The sequence below is a fragment of the Polypterus senegalus genome, chromosome 13, assembly GCF_016835505.1.
Source record: "Polypterus senegalus isolate Bchr_013 chromosome 13, ASM1683550v1, whole genome shotgun sequence".
In the NCBI taxonomy this organism is placed as follows: domain Eukaryota; kingdom Metazoa; phylum Chordata; class Cladistia; order Polypteriformes; family Polypteridae; genus Polypterus; species Polypterus senegalus.
This window is the reverse complement of record NC_053166.1, coordinates 108209257-108232479: the sequence shown is the minus strand read 5'-3', so window position 1 is coordinate 108232479 and position 23223 is coordinate 108209257. Positions and strand designations below refer to the sequence as shown.

The following is a 23223-nucleotide window of genomic DNA, read 5'->3' as shown; positions in this document are numbered from 1 at the left end:
AAGCATTTTTTGAAAAAAAGTGTCTTTTTATTTTTCATGCTCAGAATATTATTTGAAGTATATTTTGGGATTTAATATGGCAGTCTTCCTCTTTCTTAAAAAAAATAGCCAGGAGTTTATATCTGGAAGGTTAAAAAGAGAAAGCCGTTGTTTAAATACTAATAATAATTAAGGACCCACAGAAAATTAGGGAGCAGCACACCATTGTAGTGAAAACCTTTACATTTCTCTGAATTTACATTAGTAGGGATATTACTTGGTCCCAGAGCATTATTTAATTAGTAAATAAGTCTCAACAGTGCTTGCAATTACTGAGAAGGCTGTAGAAATTTGAGATTCCAGCCAGAATCTTTAGTAGCATTTACAGGTTTATTATTGAGATCCCCTTGGCTGTGCCGGGTGGAGGCAGTCCAGTTCGGTAACCTCAGGAACACTGCTTTTTGCATAGGATGTTGTCCTGCTGACTTTTTCATTGGGCTGTGACCTTAGACATAGACAGGAGCATATTGCAACCAAGTATGAGGTGAGCAGGATGAAGACCAGCACCTTTTCTTCTAAGGTCATGGTTCTCAGCTGGAAAATGGTGGACTACCCTCTCCAGGTTGAAGATGAGGTGTTGCCTCAAGCGGAGAAATTTGAACAACTTAGGGGCTTATTTACAAATGAGGAAAAAAGGTAGCAAAGCAGCATTCAGTTTCATGTGCGTGTTATACAGGTCAGTCACGGTGAAGAGAGAGCTAAGCTAATAGGAAAGCCTCTGAATTTACCAGTTGACCTACATTACTACCCTCATCTATGGTCATGAGCTGTGGGTATTGACCAAAAGAAATAGACTTTGGATACACACTCCAGAAATGAGTTTCCTTTGCAGGATGCTTGGGCTCAGGCTAACAGACATGGTGAAAAGTGCAGACATTCAGGCAAAGCTCAAAGTACAGCTGCTGATCTTCCACATCGAAATGAGTCAGGTCAGATGGTGTGGGAATCCGATTAGGGGGTCTCCTGGACACCTCCTAGGGAAGTGTTTTCAGCCTGTTCAACTGGCAGAACTCAAGGCAGACCCAGGAGACACTCCATTGGAGGAGTTGGAGGAAGGGTAGAGGGGAAAAGGAGCATCTGTGTATTTTACTTGCACTGTTGCCTCCATGTCCAGGACCCAGATAAATGGGAAAAAAAATAATTATCAGGAGCATTCTTACCAATGACATCTCTGTGTTGTGCTAAGGGAATTTGACATGCTGATGTCATTGGGCATTGGGCAGGAATTACTAAAGCTCCCCTCACACCACCCGTTTAGAAGGGCTTTTTTGGTTTTTTTTCATCCGCACAGGAACAAAAGTAATTGAGTGTTTTGGGGAAACATTTCAAAAAGTTACTTGCACTTGTATTCAAACTAATGTAATTGAGGCAGGGCAGTAAGCAACAGTAGCCGATACCAGCAGCACTGCAAATAAATGACCACTTTCCACATTCCTTAGTGGAGAGAAAAAAATTACTGAATAGTAAAAAGAAGGGCTCCATAGTAGGCACATTGGTGACTAGTGTTGAGACGCCAAGCAGGCACAAACGGCTCTAGGAGCAGACAAGACAATAATAAATTAATTAGCGGCAGATATTCAGTAATACTGCTTAAAAAAAAGGAAAAGAATGTGTAAAAATTTACAGGATTGAACGGTTCTTAGCTACCAGGCAAGTACAGCAGTTAGGAGAGCGATAGGGTAAGGGTTCAATAACATGAAGAAATGAAAAATGGTGCAAATGGAGAGCTTTTAAGAATAAGAGGGACATAAAATTAGGAGAACAAGAAAAAACTAAAAGTTAACCTCAGTGAAGGACAAACAGCTGGCAGTTGTTGGGGGGAGATCTGGAGTATAAAATAACTGTAGCAGCTGTTTAAATTTTTTTGCCTTAAATTTTTTAGTTTTACCATTTAAATCATTTCATTTCTCTCTATTATAAAAAAATCTTGGGGAGGCAGACTAGGGAGGCGAGACATGATCTTCTCAGAGGACGATTTGAAGTCCTATGAGAGACCGTTTAACTTGCTCCCAGCTCTTAAAACAATGACAAGCAACAACCAAAACATGCAATTTGCAGCAGATGATCCGACCGCTTCTCTTTACGTGCGTTCAGCCACCCTAAGCCCCACTCTTCACAACGCAAGCAGCAGAGACATGAAGTGGCAAAAAGGACAGTGGCTGTACAGGCTTTAAAATGATCGACAGGCAGTGCAACAACAGCTATCTCCCCTTCACAACGTTATACAGAGACAAGGCAGTGAGCCATCATTTAAAACAAGTCCACGGACATCTAACCTAGCAGCTGTTGGTTTGCTTTTGGAAGACACGCATTATGTGCTCCTAGCTCTTAAAACAACGACATGCGACAAGCAGAAAAGGCAGCTCGCCAGCAGCAGAAAGACAGCAGATGATAAGCAGAGCAGGCAGCTCACCAGCAGCAGAAAGACAGCAGATGATCCGAGGGCATCTCCTTAGCATGTGTTCTGCCGCCCTCAACCCCTTCACAACACGAGCAGCATTATGCATCCTGCGAGAAAGGGATGTAACCACGCCCAGGGCCGGAAATAAAGGAAAAGTATTGTTTTTACAAAAGTTTCTAAAGTAAAAGTGAAAATAATGCATATGTAACAATTCCAATGAAAATAATCTCTTTAAATTGTATATCCGTTAAACCAAACACGGGGGTCGGCGAGTGAAGCGAGCAGGGAGTGGAGCCCCCTAGTTAATAAAAAGAAAAAAGCGGAGCAGTTTTAGTAATCCAAACTCAAATTTTAATAATGAGGCCACTGCAATGCAAGTCCTGGTGGAAGTTTGATATTTTTGAGGATGGCTGGATAAGCAAGTCTTTGATAAGGGCTACATCTGAAGGAGATCCAGCTGTTTCCTGCACCTTGAGCTCAGGGTCACCAACCTGAAGGAGGAGTTGGCTGCACAGTGTGCATTCTTCAGTTGGAATGGGAGGAGACCCCAGACCAAACAGGTTGGTCACCCTCAAAAAACACAAGGTAAAGGGTGAACTCTGTTGGGGGCATCAACCCCAGAATTGGAAGCATCTCTGAAGATTCTGAGGTGGAAGGTAAGCATGAGGTGCCCCAAAAGGCCACATCAAAACAACTTTCCAGAAAGGAAGTGGTAGTGATAGTCGGAGACTTGATCATTAGGGGGACTGAACAACAGGTTTGCTACAGAGACAGAGTTTTGCAGGATTTGTTGCCTTCCAGGTGAACAAGTGGGACAATTCGGTGGAAAGCTTGATAAGCTTTGGGCCAGAGCGGTAGTGGATCCAGCTGTCATTGTCTATGTTGGAACAAATGACATACATAAGGGTAGTCTCACTTCTACAATTAAATTTAAAGAATTAGGTGCCAGACTGAGGACCAGAACTGACAAGCTTGTCTTCTCCAAAGTTCAGCCTATACTACGCACCAGTCCATGTAAGACTATGGAGATCAGAAAACTTAACATATAGGTAAAATTTTCATGTAGGGTAGAAAGGTATAGGTTTATGGGGCGTTTGGACTTCTTTTGGAAGAGATGGGACCTGTTCTGACACGATGGGTTGCATCTGAACTGGAGAGGTACCAAAGTGTTGGTAAAGCATATGACTAAGTTAGTCAAAAACTGTTTAAACTAGGGAATGGGTAGGCAGTGAGTTTAGGATGGGCCAGGTTTATACTGTAAATGAAGGAACAATAGTGCAAAAATAACAATGCAAATTAATGTAAATTATAACCCAAAAATTAAAAGCAAAAGTAAAATGAGTAACACATTAAAAATAAATTGTCTTAATCCTAGAGGTATAACAAGTTGAATGCAGCATAGGATAATTATGATATTGTAGCAAAAACAGAAGACTGGCTAAATAAAAAAAGAAGGGAATGAGTAGAACATAGAAGGATACACATTTTTTAGGAAGGACAGAACGGAAAAGTGTGCTGGTTATGTCAAACAGAATTTAAACGCAAGTGCTCTTCAATTGGACAATGAGCCTCATCTTAGTGAAGACATCTGCTTTTATCTTGAAACCACTGGGGAAGGAGGCCTTATTTTAGGAGTGTGCTATTGACTTCCCAGTGCAGTACATATCTTTATATGTACATATATTTAAATAAATTAATACATGTATTTATTTATTAAATAAATACATATATTTAGTACATATCTTTTTAATAATATTAAAAAAGGAAAGTGAATAGGAGGATATTGTAATCATGGATAACATTAACTACCCAAATATGAAATGGAATGACCTTGCACATAGCAGAGCACAAGAGCAGTTTTTAAGAAGTAATCACCAACTACTTTTTTAGCACAGATTGTTAAACCACCAACATTGGGGGAAGCCTGTCTAGATTTAGTATTTTCTAATAATCAGTATGCAGGTAGTCTAGTCCCCAGGTTACGGACATCCGACCTATGAACGAGGCTGCAGCTGCGACGCATGCGCCTTAGTAGCTGCCGCTCAGTCATCTTTGGCCTGGGGATGCTGCAAGTGGTGGCTGGAGGGGGGCAATTTCGCTGCTCGCGCAGTGTAGTGTCCCTTGGGCGGCTCCTGGCAGCAAGCAGTGACCCGTGGTCCATAGTCACTGGGGCCACAGCTATCACTCGTGTGCAGGACAATGGTCCGCTGCCAGCCCACTACGCCGCCGCAGCTACTGCTCCTGACTGGACGCCCAGCACACATGGCTGGTAATGCTGCAAGCAGTGACCCGGTTGTGGCTAAATGGAGGCCATTGAGGGTGAATGGGGCAGTGGGGGTAGCATTGTAGTGTGCCTCAGATGGCTGCCTGTTGAATTGGGGTTGGGTGATTCACTACCCGCCTTTGGCCGCACCGTGTTCTTTCTCGGTGGGCGGACGCTGCAGGCAGCATACTGTAGTGGAGGTGATTGTGTGGTGAACCCACCCTCGCCGTCCCCACTCATTCTCAATAGTAAGCCTGCTTGCACTGTTACGCACATAGCAGAAAGTTGTCTCTTGTCAGTACATCAGACGTGTTGACGGGTGCCTTCCTGCTGTGGTAGCGAGTATAGTGCTGTACAGAAAAGCTCATCTTAACCATTTGTCTTCACCCTTCAAGAATGTCTCTGAAACACAAATCTGGTGCAAGTGCTGGTGATAAAGTAAAGGAGAGAAAAACCATCACCATTGAAAATAAAGTAGAAATAATAAAAAGGTCAGAGAGAGCTGAAACTCCATCATTCATTGGCAGAGAGAGCACTTGGTTAGTCATCAGCTGCCAGGGAGTGTTCAGAAGCCATTGAAGGCTAACAGAAATGTAGGTTATATAGCATGATGTGTAGAGTACAAGTACCAGGAGGTTATGCTCAGGCTTTATAATGCACTGGCGAGGCCTCATCTAGAGTACGGTGTACAGTTTTGGTCTCCAGGCTAGAAGAACGACAAGGCTGATTTCAGGGCTAAAAGGTGTGAATTATAAAGAAATATTAAAAGAGTAGAGTCTTCAGTTTAAGCAAAATAAGATTATGCGGAGACACGACTTAAGTGTTGAAAATTATGATGGGAATTAGTACAGTGGATTGAGACTTATTTTAAAATGAGTTCATCAAGAGTACATGGACACAGTTGGAAACTTCCCGAGATGACACAGTGCACGGGCATTTCACATGTGAACAGTTTTAGAACCGACACTTATTTTTAATAAAACTACTGCAGTATGTTGACACCAATAAAAGATTAACCTTATCTACAAGCAGTTCATGCAGTCATATAAGTACATGTATCTAGTTCAGGGGTGCCCAATGTGTTGATAGCAATCGACCGGTAGATCACAAAGGTAGTACAGGTAGATCGCGTTGCATTCAAAAAAAAATTTTTTTAAACGTTAGTCTATCGTATATCCTCCCTATGGCATTTGCCACTTGATTGACATACAGGCCAGTCTGAGATCTCCTTTCTTCTATGACACTGGTCATCCCGCACGCACGATCAAACGCGCGAGCTACTGCAAAACTCCGGCAGTGATCTAGTTAGCCTTCCAATTTACATCGACTAAAGAAGGGATTTTAAAAAAATTGTTTGGGGAGGGTATGGGCTTTATGTGTAATTAGAAGAGGATTTTTTTCTCTCACAATGTCACAATCGAAGTGCGTTTGTCTGATCTGTCAATCTATCATTGCTATTCCAAAGAAGGAAAATGTGGAAAGGCACTTTCGAACTGTTCATAAAAACTACGAAACTGACTGCCTTCCGAAAAGCGATCTGAGAAAGAAAGGGAACTAAAATCGCAGTTAATCGGACAGCCGTCATTTTTCACTCAGCTGAATTCAAAAGCTCCTTGACTGCATTATTCGGCTCTACTTATTTATGCGAGTCAGCCTTTTCCCACATGAAGATTATCGAATCCAAATACTGTAGTGACCATAAATGTACTGAATTGTTATTGTGCCATAAAGTTATGCAAGGTATGACAACATATATTTTATGTATAAAGTATACTCAGTGTGTGTATATATATATATAATTATGGTTGAAATAGTTTTACTGTCAAATAATGCAAAGAGTACGCGACACGTGTTTCACCCTAATTCTAGGCTCATCAGGCGTACACACTCACTGTACTCCCTCTCGGGAATCGAACCTCGGACGTCAGCGCTAGAGGCGAATATATAAACTTTTTAATGTAGGTAGATCATTTCGACCTGGTTATTTTAAAAGTAGCTCACAAGCCGAAAAACTGTGGGCACCCCTGATCTAGTTAGTTGCGGTAATAAGAGCGTAGAAAGCATTACTTGTCCAGCGTGCGGTCGTCCAGATGAGAGAGTACTTCGTGCTGAGTACGCCACCTGCTGAGAAAGCACGCTCTGCCTCCACTGCAGTAGGTGGCACAGTCATCAGATACTGATACACTTGTTCTAAACAAAGCCCACGCTTGCCCGTTGCTCTGAAACACCGCCATTTCAGCTTTTACTGATGCATCCAGTTTCTTGTCATCATTCTGTGATGGCAAGTTTCTTGGCACAGATAATGCGGATGCAACAGACTAACGCATTGCAATTTCAAGTTGCTGTTCAAAGCTGTTGTCTGACAGACGTCAATGAAGTCTTCAGTTTTCAACTATAACTTTGTTATTTCTTGATCGATTTTTACACTTTTACACGCTGTATATGCGAACTTGGCCGTTCCCGGTTTTCCGGGAATTACAGCAGTTTCGGGAATGAAAAATGTCCAGGAATACTGGGTAAACGGAAGCCCGGGATTGGTTTCCCTAAAATTTAGGTGGATAGGACCTGTGAGCTTTGTTGGGCTGAATGACCTGATCTGTTCTAGACTGTTTTAACGTTCTAATGTTGTCCACGCCTGGTATAGAATGTAAGTCATGGAGGGCCGCAGTGGATTCAGGTTTTCATTCCAACCTAATTGCTTAATTAGAAACCAGTGCCATTCTCAGACCTTAATTTTATGGCTAGTTAGTCTGCAATGTTAGGTTCTTACGTCATAGATTTAATTTGCTGTTTGTCACATTTTTCTCTCAAATGTTATATTAAACACAATAGTGTATGATGAATCCACACAGGTGTAAATGGAAATAAGTTAAATTAACTGCTGGCTCCTTTGTCATTTGTATCTAATTACTAATAGAGACATTGAAAAAGTGAATGCAGCTCTTTAAGACTGAAATAAGCAATTAATAAGCAATTAATGGTGGGGAACCTTTAACAAGCAAGACCACTACAGTGAAGCATCAAAATGTCATTTCAAAAATAAATGCTTGCTCAGCAATAATTAACTTCTCATTAAGAAACTAGGTTGGAAAAAAAAAACCTCCTGCCATTGCAGCCATCCAGGACTGACATTGCTCACCCTGGTTCTATACACAGAGCCTTAAAGTTCGACAGAAAATGATCAGGACTGCCCAAAACATTTCAGGAACAACTCCTCTTCATCTATTGCTGGAGGACATTTAAAATAATAGTAATTATCAGGATGTAATCAGGATGGCCCACAGTATTGTAAAGAAGTAGCAGCCTCCCCCAACAGAGTCCATTCACACTCCTACCATCAGGAAGACAGTATAGGAGTGTGAAATCAGGGACTACAAGAGTACAAAACGGTTTTTAAGCAACAAGCAATTAGACTTATAAATGATAACCTCTGTTACCACCCCCCACTCACAATATCTGGCTTTGTTGGCAGATAGGTACCGCTAATTTTCCTGTTCTATTCACCCTTTGATATTTTTTTACTAGTTTAAATATTTCACCAATTTATATGTTTACATGTATTTAAACATCCCTTTCCTACCCCTACCCTAATTTGATTCAACCCCCCAAGGACATTAGATCAGATTCTAATCAACATGGGGAGATGTTCCTCCAGGACATTACTCAGATGGATAGACACTGTAATGCAAAGTGGAGTGAATTTATGAAGGAAGACATTTGTTGATTATTTCACTGTGAAGCACCATCAGATTAAAAAAAATACCAAGTGACTACTTTTATAAAGAAATAAGTACATCTTAAAAAAAGCACAGTACATGTGGAATTTATAAAAATTTCAAGTCTACTGCCACACATGTTTCATTATCATTAAGTTACACAGACCAGAAAAATCTCAGAAAATTAAATTGACCTGAATAGCCAACTTCTGCTGCCGGACACTTGCAGACTCTCCTTCCAGTAAGCTGAAAAAAAAATAAATTAATAAGGTGTAGTAATTTTACTGGCTTTTTCATTTTATTAAAACTGCAAACAAGCAGGAAAAGAGAATAAATGGGGAAGCCTCATGTCACCGCTCTGTGTATTCTCTTCCATCACCTTTTTACTATCTACTTTTTAGGATATGGACATTAACATTATTTTATCATTTTTATGGAAAGGTGCTTTGTGTCTTTTTATGTGTCCAAAGTATATACAGTGGGTATAAAAAAGAATCAACCCCTTCAAAATATTACCATTTTTGTTTTGCTTTACACCCTTAAATGAAAACACACACAAAAAATTCTTTCTAGCTTTACTTACTCAATGCAACCTATAACATCCAAGTGAAAGATATCACAGCTCAGGAAAATCATATTAATAAAAACTTTTTTTTTTTAATTCCAAAACCAAGACGTAACCAAGAGATTAATAAAGGATCATCCCCCCATGTCAATATTTTGTTGAACCACCATTTGCTTTAATGACTGCCTGGAGTCTGTTGGGATACTTCATCAGTGTTGCACATCTAGATTGAACAATATTTGCACACTCATATTGCACACTCTTCTTTACAGAACTGTTCAAATTCGGTCAAATTGGACGGCAAGTGTTGGTGGACTACCATCTTCAAATCTTTTCACAGCTTTTCAATGGGATTTAGGTCTGGGCTCCGACTGGGCACACAAGGACATTCACTTTTTTCTCCTTTAGCCACAGTGTGGTCAATTTTGCTGTGTGCTTCGGGTCGTTATCATGTTGAAAAGTCAACATTCTGCCCATCTTCAACTTTCTGCCAGGGAGTTTTTCCTCAAGAATTTGACGGTATTTTGCCCCATCCATTCCGGAGAAACACCCCCACAACAGGATGCTTCCACTCCATGCTTTACTGTACGTATGGTGTGCTGTGGATGGTGACCTGCATTGGATTTCCGCTAGGTGTATCGTTTGTTATTGAGGCACAATGACCACTCTTTGCCATAAAATCCTGTAACTCCTTCAAAGAGGTCATTGGCCTCTTGGTAGCCTCTCTTACCAGTTTCCTCCTTGCTCTTCCATCCAGTTTGGAGGGACAGCCGGATCCAGGGAGGGTACTAGTAGTACAAACACTTGCCACTTCTTTGTTATGGACTTTACTGTGCTCCTTGGGATTGATAAAGCCTTTGTGATTTCTTTGTATCCATCTCCTGCCTTATGTTTGTCCACAACTCCATCCCTGAGATCTTTTGAAAGTGGCTTGCCACCCATAGTCAGCTGTTTGCTGTCAGTTGTACTACCAAGCAAGCAAATGCTCCAGGAACAGCAGTTATGCTTCACTAATCACACTGAATACAACTGATCACAGGTGGAAGACAGGAGCCATGGTCTGCAGTGGAGTGCAATGGTGGTTTCTTACACCTGATTGAGTTTACAAATATTGTTTAGGGGGAGGGTGATCCTTTATTAATCTCAGTATTTCCTGTTTTTTATGTTTTAAAATTCTTCTGAACTGTAACTGTGATATCTATCACTTGGATGTTATAGATTGTATTGAGTAAGTAAAGCAGGAAAAATTATTGGTTTGTTTGTTTTCATTTAAGGCCGTAAAGCAAAAAAAAATGGGAATATTTCGAAGGGTGTGATTCTTTTCTATACCCACATATATATATATATATATATATATATATACAGTATATACTGTATATATTTGTATCTGTGAACATTAAAAATCATTTCTAAAGAGAATTTCAAATCTTGAGCAAATTTAAATAGGACAACTTCAAGTTTTGACCAATTCTGTATCTTGTGATTTTAACTTTTGTTTTGAACTTTCAGCTCAATTTAGGTGATCTATTTACAGCATTTATGTTTATGAACATATCAAATTAATCATAATGTTAGTGTTGTACTGTAATAAACACACAAATAAGGGAGAAAAATCCACAGAAAAAACAGGAACATGATAAGGGACACAATTACTTAAAATTATGGTATATTATGCACATATAAGTACATCTAATTTCTTATGAATGTAAATCGCATTTAGTTGATTGTTACTAAATGCAAAATAAGGGAGGAAAAATACCAACTAATTAATCAATTAGATCAATTAGGAATAAAATGTTTTACTGACTATGAACCTGGTTGTAACAAAAACCCTGCAGCCACATAACTCACATTGGAGTGAACTTGGAATTTATCACCTAGTTCAGGAGTGTCCATCTCCGGTCCTGGTGGGCAGCAGGTTTTCATTCTAAACCTGTTCCTAATCAGCAAGTAGTTTTAAGTGCTAATTCACTCCTATTCCCTTAATTTTAATAGCCCTGTTTTTAAGGATTCAGTCCTCTGAATTGGTTTATTTCTTCACTAAATGGCAGCCAAACAGAAATGAGATGTGAAACGAGCCAACGGATGACCAGCTAAATTGGAACGTCAAATGCCAGCCAATTTCAGTCCAACCAGTTTCTTAATGAGAAGCCAATTCTTGCTGATCAGACTGTTGATTTTCTGTTTTTTCTAAGACCACTGACAAGATGTTTTGGTGACTTGAGCAGACCAACATGACAGATCTACGCCTTTGTTTATTTTCAGGATAGCTGGTCATGTGGCAGCTTGTTTTGTGTCTCATTATCGTCTGGCTGCTCATTAAGCAAAAACAACCAACTAAGGGGTCTAAGTCACATCAATTAAAACTAAGGCAAAAGAAGTGAATCAGCAGCAAAAATGACTCACTAATTAAGAAAATGGTTAGAATGAAAACCTGCAGCCTCTGCAGTCCACCAGGACCGGAACTGGACAACCCTGGCCTAGATGTTGAGAACATAAAATAGCAGCACATCAATATAAGGAAAAAAATCAGTACATAGCAGAGGGTGCTGCAGTTGACTTGTATTCCATGTAGGATTGGTTTCTGCTTTGGGTACATGATGTTGGGATTGGCTCTGGCCCTAAGTGACCCTTAACTGGATTTGCTAAGCAAACACTTATCCAGTGCGACTTACAAAAGAGGTCAACATAACTGAGTAAATTTCAGTCTGGGAACTGTTTGTGAAGAAGTGTTACAGGACAAGTGATGGGTCAGTTTTTTACCCAAGTGAAGAGCTCAGAACAAAATACAATCTGGTTATGATTTCTAGATTACAAACCCTAAGAGCGAATATCAGTTAGACAGAAACTCAAACAAGAGCATCTACAAACACTTCTTAAACACATTGAGGGTTTTAGAAATTTGAATGGAGGTTGGAAACTCATTCCATCAGCTGGGAGCTATACATTTAAAGTCTAAACTGAAAGTTGATACCACACAGAGGAGGCATCACAAGACTCCATTCATCAGTAGGACTGAGGGGTCAAGAAGGAGTGGTAGACAAGTATCAGGGATTAGTACTTTATACATGCTGCTACTGGAAGCCAATCTAGTGGATTTAAGAGTGTAGCTGTGTGTGTCTTTGGCTGGTATTTCACTTTGGAACCACTTATAATATTGTTTGACATGCTGTAGAGCAACACAGTAGCCATGGCTGCTTTTCCACCCTTTGTAATTCCATATTTGAAATTTAAGTGGGTTTGAAAATGTTGTGAGTGGGGCTAAGGGTGGCCCAGCACACCGACAGACTTTTTTCCTGCTTTGTATTTTTAGACTAGGCTCACACCCTAACAGAGCCTCTGATTCTGTTAAACCATTATGTAAATATAAGAAGAAGAAAAACTCTGAAGCTGAGATGCACCAGCTGAATTAAGGGACAAACAATGGTGACAGGGCGGCACGGTGGCGCAGTGGTAGCGCTGCTGCCTCGCAGTTAGGAGACCCGGGTTCGCTTCCCGGGTCCTCCCTGCGTGGAGTTTGCATGTTCTCCCCGTGTCTGCATGGGTTTCCTCCCACAGTCCGAAGACATGCAGGTTAGGTGGATTGGCGATTCTAAATTGGGCTTGGTGTGTTTGTGTGTGTCCTGCGGTGGGTTGGCACCCCGCCCAGGATTGGTTCCTGTGTTGGCTGGGATTGGCTCCAGCAGACCCCCGTGACCCTGTACTTGGATTCAGCAGGTTAGAAAATGGATGGATGGACATTGGTGACATAAAATAGCTAGAGTATTGATTTAAAGACTGCCAATTAATATACTCTAATAATTGACTACAAAATAAAATGTCAGTCCATGACACATAAACCACACTCTTACATGAATCCAACATTAGTTTTATTTTAAATTAGAGATGGAAGCTAAAAATAACTAAGGGAGGAAAACCAGACCTTCCATACCCAACCAGAATCCCCACCCAAAAACAAGATAATGATGATGTTTTATACTTGTCCAAGCCACAGTGTGGAGGTCCAATGATACATCTTCCTGGGTCCCCTGCCATTCCTGCTTGTTGGGTTGATCAGCAGGCAGTAAAAAACCAAAAGTGGCCTGAAAAACACCCAAAAATGACAGCAAATGTGACCATTTTTTTAAAATAAATACATAGGAAGGATAAGAGCATTGCCAACTGGATACCCGTTTCACATGACAAATTTACATCCTGCTTTTTTGTCATTTTGAACAGTCTCCTGCAAAAGTCTTTGCTTCTTTGTCAGAACATGGCAGCCAGTCTTTTATAAACCTTGGGAGACAGACATATCTGAAATAAATATGAGAAAAGTCAAAGCAAACACCAGCCAAATCAGGTGGTAAGAACAACAAGGCCAAAGTTTCAAATTTCATAACTGCAACTTGTTTTTTAATATGCACAAACTATTTTGGGACTGTATATATCATGAAGGTTTTGACAGAAAAGATATAATGAACCTGAAAATATTCAGAGTAGCAAGAGATGGTCAGGAGGTGAAACTGACTAACCAGCAGTATGATGCTGTGGCTATTGGGCTGGATGCTGGAGGGCAAGAGGGGGCAAACATTAAATGTGAGTCCTAAAGCCATGCACATTTCATATATACACATTTGGTACAGGGTTAAATGATATAGCATTGTATACCAGGCAGAAAAACTTTTCAGATAACACTATATATAATTAACAACAGATCATGTTCACTTGTTTAGACTTTCAATGGGATTCAAGAGTAGCTGAGACCAGTTAAAAAAGGAACAGTGTAAAAGACAAGGTAAATCTACAGAACCATAAAAATAATTTTTTTTTAACTCTTATCATATCCATCTATCTATCATGAGGGACAACAACTGAGGATCAGCATCCCAGGTCAGTAATATGGAAGGATAGGGGGGAGCAATATATTCAGGTTATTGTCTCCCTTCATACGCTGGATGGCAGCAAGCCCTGGATATCGCTAGAGATGCAGGATATATCGGGAACTGTATTGTTATCTGCCGATGTTCATTAAAAATGACAACATCGAAATCGGTCAAATGTGTACATTTTTAACCGATACAGCCAACCGATATAATTCAGGCTTGTCAACTCTGTCAGTTCACTAAATAATTAAATGTTGTTTTCATTGTTTGGCGAGGCAGACATTAAGCTGCAGAAAAACACACATGCAAGCACAGCCCCTTGCGCTCTCACCCAAAAAAAAAAAAAAAAATGCCACAGGGTTTCCTAGTTTTGCTGACAGAAGCACTACGGGCGTTTATTCATTGGGTGGATATCATTAGTAAAGTAATATGTCAGCTGTGTGGTCCAATTTTTCTGTGAAAAAGGAAGATAACAGAGTTGCTATCTGCTCTACCTGCAAAAATGAGATAATGCGAGGTGGCTGCAGAATTAAATTCTTTCAATACCACTGAAGAACTACCATAACGAATTATACATTGAATTTCCAGCAGCTAATGCTACCAAAACGAAAATTAAATCAGACGCTGCTGGGTTAACTAGCGGTAGCCTTATACAGCAATCCCTTCAAAACGTTAAACACGTTTCCTCAAGACAGCGCCAGAGCTAAAGGCATCGATGACCAGCCTTTTTCCCTACTTGAGGACGAGGGATTTCGTCGGTTACTACATGATTTAGAACCTCGCCACATTCTTCCAAGCCAGCGATACTTTGCAGCTGCCTCACTGCCTGCATTATATGATGTGATTGCTACTCATATCCACAAGCTTTTAAGAAACAATGCCACCAGCATTAGCTTCGCTACAGATATGTGGAGCTCAGCCACATGAGCATGTTGAGTCTAACGGCACACTGGATTGATGACAATTTTGAGTCAAAAAGAGCGATGTTGCTTGCTAAAGAGTTGTCCGGTTCTCATTCTGCAACTTTTATCGCACAATCTTTTGATTCCATGTCAGCGAAGTGGTACATTTCAAAAAGTAATGTTGACGTTGTGCTTCATGACAACGCTCGCAATATGGCAAAAGCTATGGAAGAAAGAGACATTAAAAGATTAAACCGCATGGCTCACACTTTGCAGCTTACTGTAAATGAAGGCTTATTGAACCAGAGTAGCATCTCCGACTGTGTTACCATTGGGAAGCAAATAGTTACTCATTATAAGCACTCACAGCTCGCTAACAGAAATACAAACAAACCTTGGTACTCCAACAAGAATGCTTCAGCAGGACACCACTCCTACTCGTTGGAACAGCACGAAATATATGTTGAAAAGTCTTGTTGATCAGAAGCACACTCTTGCTGCGCATGGTGCTGAATACGAGCTTCTTGCCTCCCTCACGGTGCATCAGTGGGGACTTGTGGAAACAGGATTACTCTACTCGAACCATTCGAGCAACTTACTAAAGATATAAGTGCGCATTCATCTACAATTGCAAACGTGATTCTGTCTGTTGAAGCGCTTACACGTCTGCTTAAAAAGTGTGGCCAAACAGATTTCGGAGTTCAGACAGCGAAAACCACACTTTTGAAGGCTGTCATAAAACGCTTCAGTAGGGCATTCTCCGAGACACTATACTATCTATCTACTGTCCTTGATCAACGGCACAAAGATCGATTTTTTGACCAAGATACCAAAAAACATGCGCAAGAAGCACTTCAGAAACAACTGGTTGAGATGTCAGCTGGTGAAGGAGATGGTGAAAGCAACAGCGAACTGAAAGAGAAAAAGATTGGCACTCGGAGAGATGTTGCTGCTTCATTGCCGGAGATGTATGGAGAAATTCTTGAAGAAAACTCATACAGTATGTGGCTGCAAAACCGCCGAGGTAAAATAACAGGATTATAAAATTAACAATAATCAGACTAATTAGGTTGACCAGACTTCACGAATGGAAAAAAACACAGTTGCGGATTTTATGTTATTTTTTTAAACACAAACCATACACAGCAGCTTGCAAATATCCAATGAGTATCATCCTGCATTTACCGGAAACTCAGTCAGCACTGCAAGGCGGCTTGCTGTGACTGTGTATAACTTAAGAGTGCGGGGCAAACTACTCCGCAAACATAAGCTGAGAAGAAAAGCAACACATTAACGGCATCACCTCGCTTTTTTCGTCAGGTTTTTACAATTTATGTTTGCCAGATTGCCTACAAAACTGTGATTGCAGCGGTGCAGTTTGAGGGTTTTTCCATTGTAGATAGTTGAGTCGCTGTGAAAAATTAGCGGAGGAATTTAATTTAGTGGGCACTTAGCAAAAAGGAGGAACATGTTCGCCTGCATGGTAGACAAAATCACCCTGAAATATACAGCAGTCTCTCAACATTTCAAGGCACACCTGCGTTACAAAGTATTTCATTTTGGAACAGCTTGTGCTGCATCTCTTAAAAGTGTATCCGCATCACACTTTATACAGAATGCCCTTTATGACCCAAATCATTATACATCAAGCTTTCAACATCACAAGTTTTTATTAATGGTGGTGGTTGGTACAGGACGTTGTCCTGTTTTTCTTTACCACAAACCTGTTTTTTTTTCAGCTGAATAAATATCTCAGCGAGCCGCCTATCTCCAGAAATAACTGCGCCCTCCAGTAATGGAAAAGCAATGCAGCCCATTTTCCAACCTTGACCAAGGCAGCGATCAAGTACCTATTGGCACCTTGTACCAGTGTAGATAGTGAATGCCTTTTTTCAAGCTTTGTCAAATATAGTAAATGAAAAGAGAAACAAGCTTGCTGGTGAAAAGGCAGAAATGCTTTTTTGTTAAGAAAAACCTACCATTTGTACTTTTAAAGAACCCAGCAGGGTTACAGGCCGCATTGTACCCTGTTTCATTTAAAGTCATATATGTCTGATTATACCAGAAAGAGTATATTTTTTTAATACACCCAATGCCATTTTATGTAATGACATGGTGTTTTGATGTGCTTAAGTTACTCAGAATGTATATGTTAAGCAGATTTTTGTATATGACCTGCAGTATTTTTTCTATAGAAATGAACCATATCTTGCTCTTTTTGCCCAGCATAAATTACTGGCTGCTTATATAGCAAAGAAGAGCATAAAATTCAACATGTTAATAAAAAGATAATCTCTGTTTCACATATTGCTGTTGTTTCTTTGATATTTTCAGCATACCTAAAACATTCATACCTGAAGTAAATTAAAAAATATATATATCGGCCATTGGTTATCGGTATTGGCAAAGATGGACAAAACCATATCGGTATCGCCCAGAATTTCCATATCGGTGCATCACTAATCGGTACCCATTTGGCCACTAGCAGGGAATGCCATTGAGTTGTAGTCTGGTAGCTCTGCCCTGCTGGGGTCTGTGGGTGCCACAAAGAGTTACACTCCCTATTATTTGGGACTTCTGTATGACCCAGAAATTCTTCCAACAGGCAAAGCCCTGGCACCAGAAGTACACTTAGGTCTTCCATAAAAGAGACCAAACTGCCTTGTCCAGGTGAGTGGGAGATGAGCCAGAGACAGGCAACACTCACCTTGGAGAAGTAGCAGTGCAGTGAAGACAGGGAGAGAGAAAAGAAGAATATCACTTATGTGTTGATTTTATTTCAAGGTATTTGTAATAAAGCACGCTTTATGTGAACCCAGGACTGTGAACTTGTGTGTTCGTGTTTGTGGCACCCCACTAACCTTCATACCATCTATCATGACACACGTACACATGGGAGGCAGCTTAATGGCTCTAGTCAATGTAATTACCCGCCAAGCCAGGGGTTGGCACAGTTTTCTTCTCTCTCCTTTCTCCCTCTGCGCATCAGGTGATTGACCACGTATTCCAGTTCCGTTTTGACTTTTGTCTATAAATACATCTCTGCAACTAATTGGGTGTTTATTTAAAGAAATAAAAAAACTCAAATTATACAGGGTTACCAAGGTAGTACCCTAACTCTATCTGTATTCTTTGTGTCATTCTACATTATACACTTTTATATTGCACATTTCAAGAATACTAAAATCTCAAAAATGTTTGCTTTAACAGAACAATGGAAATAACTGTGGAAGCAAAGCTGCCTAACAGCAGAGTCTAGGATCAATTCTTCATATTTTCAAGAGATAAAAATCTTAATTGATGACATTGCTGAATTAAACCAAGTCAAATCTGCTAACCCCTATAGGCTGAACTTCAAACCCCATCATATCCTGACCTTTGTAAACTGCATCCCCCATGGCTCAAGGTGTATTCTGCATGATGCAGCTATGGCACATGCTGCACTAAGTGCTAATAAGATTGAAGGGAGGAGAGGTGATTACACATTAAGAGGATTTATGAACCTGAAAAACAAAACAGCTGCCTCCTACAGCAAATCACCATCCTCCATGGACATGCTTGTTACTAAAATTACTCTGTGAAATGTACATTGTAAATGGCGTGGACTTGAGCTGCAGTTTCTTGAATTGTGTTTTTCTTTATATGCAAAATAAGTAAGTACAGTACAGCAAACTCCATTTATTTTGTAGCACAAAATGGGCTACCAATCAATATATCACTCTTTGTCTGCAGCCTTATGTGCTGAATGCCATTATGAAAATGAAACACCTTTTTTTTATAAGGACAGTAAAACTATTGTTAAAAAAGCAAATTATCTACCTTGTCTACATTCTATAGGGTGGTCCAGATCTAATTATGCAACTTTTAATGCAATGCAGGAAAACAATACAAGACAAAAGAATTGTTTGAAATATCTTGTAATAAACAAAAATGTACTTACATTGAATTAATTCACTGATTTTCCATGTAATGTCCCACTTGTCCTCCATTCAGTTGGATACAGGCTCAGAGTAATAAACTTTATTTATAGCGTAATGAAAATTGCATAATTAGATCTGGACCACCCTGTACAGTTCTAAAATTGCTCATTACTGAGATGAGTGATTCTTCACAGAACCAATACTTGACAAAAAAAAAATTTACATGGGGAAAGTTTGTCTGCATATGAAATTGATCCTTTGGGCTTTCAAAAGATGCCTAACATGTGGACACAAGCTACACCTAGCAGGATACTAACAGCGTACTATCCTGGACAATGACTCTTACTCCCTTGTATGTGGTTTTGCCTAAACAGAGGAGCACCCTAAGTACCAGTCAAACTTAAGACAACTGTGTTGGTCCAAGGAGCATTATAAAAAGGTTTCTGTACCCTCAGCTATCAGGCTCTTAACAGACAATGATGAAATGTGTGATATACTGTGCCGATGACTGACATTCTGTGCTGTAAAATTGCAACTTATGTACAGTTCTAATCACTTTATACTTACTAAATACATATACTTTGTTAATATTCTGGTACATATATCAAGAATTATCTACAGTATAGATATATACTAAATATATATATATATATCTTTACTTCTTATATATTTCTCGTCTATCTAACCTCGAACCTCTAACAGTCCTTAAGTATGAACTACAAAACAGGCTGTATGAATAAGCTCAAGTCTGATTTATTGCTGGAATTCAGGAAAATATTTGGCACCAAAAATATTAAAAAGGAGAGAGAACAGTCCGTTCATCCATTATCCTCCACTTATCCGAGGTCAGGTTGCGGGGGCAGCAGCCTAAGCAGGCAAGCCCAGACCTCCCTCTCCCTGGCCACCTCCTCCTGCTCCTCTGGGTGAACCCTGAGGCATTCCCAGGCCAGCCAGGAGATACAATCCCTCCAGCGTGCCCTGGGTCTGCCCCGTGGCCTTCTCCCAGTGGGGCATGCCCGGAACACCCCATCCAGGGAGGCGTCCAGGTAGCATCCTAACCAGATGCCTGAACCACCTCCGATCTGAGAACCATGGCCTCGGATTTAAAGGTGCTGACTCTCATCCCCGCCACTTCACACTCGGCTGCGAACCGCTCCAGTGAGAGCTGGAGGTCACTGTCCGATGAAGCCAACAGAACCACGTCATCCGCAAATAGCAGGGACGAGATTCTGAGGTCACTAGACCTCCTCCACTCAATGGCTGTGCCTAGAAATTCTGTCCATATAACTTATGAACAGAATTGGTGACAAAGGGCAACCATGGTGGAGTCCAACCTCAACAGGAAACGAGTCCGACTTATGACTGGCAATGTGGACTAAGCTCCTGCTCCTCCTGTACAGGGACTGAATGGCTTGTAACAACAAGCCTTGTACCCCGTACTCTTGGAGCACACCCCACTGGATGCTTCGAGGGACACAGTCAAATGCCTTCCCCAAAACACATGTGAACTGGTTGGGCAAACTCCCATGCCCCCTCAAGGATCCTGGTCAGGGTGTAGAGCTGGGCCAGTGTTGCACGGCTGGGACAGAATCCAGAGTGTTCTTCTTGAATCCGAGATTCGACCATTGATGAACTCTCTTCTCCAGTATGCCTGAATAGACCTTACCGGGGAAACTGAGGAGTGTGATCCCCCTATAGTTGGAGCACATCCTCCAGTCACCCTTCTTAAAAAGGGGGTCCATCACCCCAGTTTGCCAATCCAGAGGCACTGCTCCTGATGTCCATGCGATGCTGCTGAGACGTGTCAACCAGGACAGCCCCACGACATCCAGAGCCTTGAGGAACCCAAGTTGAGCCCAGCCACCTTGGTGCTTTTTAACTACCTCGGCTCCTGTTATGGACGAGAAGACATGCTGGTGGGATTGAGAGGATCCTCGAAGTATTCCTTCCACCGGTCAACAACGTCTGCAGCTGAAGTCAGCAGGGCTCCATCCTCACTGCACACAGTGTTGTTGGAGCACCACTTTCCCTTCCTGAGGCGCCTGACAGTTTGCCAGAACCTTCTCGGTGCCGACCGAAAGTCGTTTTCCATGGCTTCCCCAAACTCCTCCCATGCACGAGTTTCTGCCTCTACAACAGTCGATGCCGCCACACGCTTGGCTCGCCGGTACCCCTCAGCTGTCTCTGAAGTCTCACTGGTCAACCAGACCCGATAGGACTCTTTCTTCAGCTTGACGGCCTCTCAAACCTTAGGTGTCCACCTAAGGTTCGTGGATTGCCACCACGAGAGAGAGTGAACAAAGTTAAAGGGTGGGGATTTTTTTTTCCTATTTTTTGCCAAGACAAATCAGTCTAAGATACGAAGTCTGTAACTGATCAGAAGCTCCTGGACAGAGAAGCGTGCTTCAGAAGATTGCATTCTCAAATGTAATTCCGTTTCTCAAATTACTGAACCGTGAAACTTTCGGATTAACACATCAGAAGAACACGGTTCTTTGGAGAACACTGTCTAAAGGGACTTTATTTAGAAAAACAAATTTCACCTGTTTGAATGCAATTTCCGTAGTAACCGTGCACAGCATTATAAAATTAAAATTAAGTTTTACTGGGGGGGAGGAATGGCAGACAGTCCTCGTATAAATATTCAAATGTACCCTTTTGCGGCTGAGTGCGGAACCCAAGAAACAGGACAATTGCATAAAACACGGATAGATTAATAATTTAGATACGTACAGATATTCCATGTTCCCCTATTAAAACTATGCGCAATAAATTCTATAATAGTCATAACTATTAAGGAAAGTAAAGCCCACTTACTGAATGTGAAATGATGCCAGGCGTAATAGTCACGGTCCTCTCGCGAATGTCTTGCAGATTCAGCTCCTAGGACAGCGTCAGCGTGAGTCGTCCTTTGTAAATCGGGCCGACCATTCACACGTGAGCAAGAGATGAAGGGGATTGGGGGAGGGATGAGGTAGACGGTACTAATACGGCTTGTTTAATTATGGGATTAATTCTGACCCAATGAAATCATTCTATTGTACAGAAAGCAAATGCGCATGTTTCCAGTACATCGATTCTCAGCTTGGGTATATCTTTCAGAAAGTGCCAGGTATTCTCTTGTGCTCTTTCTGTGATTAACTTATATTATAAATCACATTAAGTTTCCCAAAATTGAGCAATCTTTTTGAAACAATTTGTTTAATATTTGCGTTAAATACTAAATTTACAAAGTACATTTTCTTAGAAATGCTCATTGCTGACACATTAACAATAATAATCGATAACTGTAACAATTATTCATGTTTATGTTTGTAATATATTATTTCCTGTTTTTACATTGAACATAACTTTAAAAAATCCCTAACCAATATGGTTGCTTGAAATCATTACCTTTTTTTTAATTAGATGCTTATATTAAAATTGTGTCCAGGCTTAGACTAGGGCAGTTTACATGGAGTTAGAGGGATTTATTTACTTTGAATTAGGAAGTTGAGTTACATTGTGTCTCCTTTAGCCCGAGACGTCAGTTGCAACAATTTGCAATGATGCAGAGGTTAGATTACTGTTAGTTTTATCAATTTAATTAGAAAAACATTTTTAATTTATAGCGATAGATCCTACTGTGCATGTTGACCACCTACAAAATTAAAAAAAAAAAAAACATGTCAAACAAGCAATGGCTTCGATGTTTACTTTTTAATCACGCGCAAGATTATAATAAATACGTAATGTCAAGCACGAAGTATTACTTCACAGCAACTTGCACTGTTGTGCAGCATTACGATTTATTCTACACCAAGAAGTCTGTCATCATCTCCTACTTAAAAAGTACTTAAGGAACGACAGGGGCTATTTAAGCTCTTATATTCACATGCAGAGTTGGTACATACCATAATGTACACTCAACCCAGTGTCTATGTGTCACCGTACTTGCGACACTGAGCCTGTAGCCTGTCCGTGAAGGTGTTTATATGACTTTAAGAACAGGCCTGCCGTATCTCCAAGACAACCAAAATGTTACTGATCGTTATTGCCAGCTCCATTGTCGAGGTGACCGAAGAGTGTGCACCCGATCTGGCAGGTGGAATCATTAGGGTCTAATAACGTTTCGGTCGCAATTAGTTCCTGTGGGCTTTGTACGTTCTCTTTGTGTTCGTGTGGGTTTTCTGCGGTTTCCAATTACCTGGCAGTTTTAATGCAGTCCAGTATGAGGGTTCGTGGTTGTGTGTTTAAGGAATGCATCGCATTGGACAGGCGTTCATGGAAGCGGTGGCTACCGATTTGCCTGGCCAGCCTTCTGCACCCCTGTAATCGGATGGTGGATTAAAAAGAATAATGAAAAGAATTTAAATAACTAAAACGTTTAATTTACTCGATTGATTCGTACTCCCCATTTGGAGTTAAGCAAATAATCTCATTATGACTATTAAAATAATTACATAATACGTTAAAGTAGCTTTCGACTGCTAGCACTAAAACGAAGGTATGTGGTCAGGAAATCCCATTTTCACATGCGCCTCTATTTCAGATATGTTCAATTTACATAAATGGC

The 23223-nt window shown here is 40.7% G+C and overlaps 1 protein-coding gene across 2 annotated transcripts in view; it reads right to left on the bottom strand.

The window, feature by feature from the left end:
- The window catches only part of LOC120543171 (tubby-related protein 3-like), a 71658-nt gene extending 50114 nt beyond the window's left edge, over positions 1-21544 (bottom strand). Inside the window, exons 1-3 of one of the 2 annotated variants that reach the window (XM_039776081.1) lie at positions 21486-21544; positions 12964-13066; positions 8614-8665 (exon numbers count right to left, since the gene is read on the bottom strand). In XM_039776081.1, the coding sequence (XP_039632015.1) occupies positions 8614-8665; positions 12964-13019 (108 nt within the window). In that variant the 5' untranslated portion in view covers positions 13020-13066; positions 21486-21544. The remainder of the gene's footprint in view (positions 1-8613; positions 8666-12963; positions 13067-21485) is intronic. The other variant, XM_039776082.1, reaches the window with a different exon arrangement.
- Positions 21545-23223: the final 1679 nt, after the last annotated feature.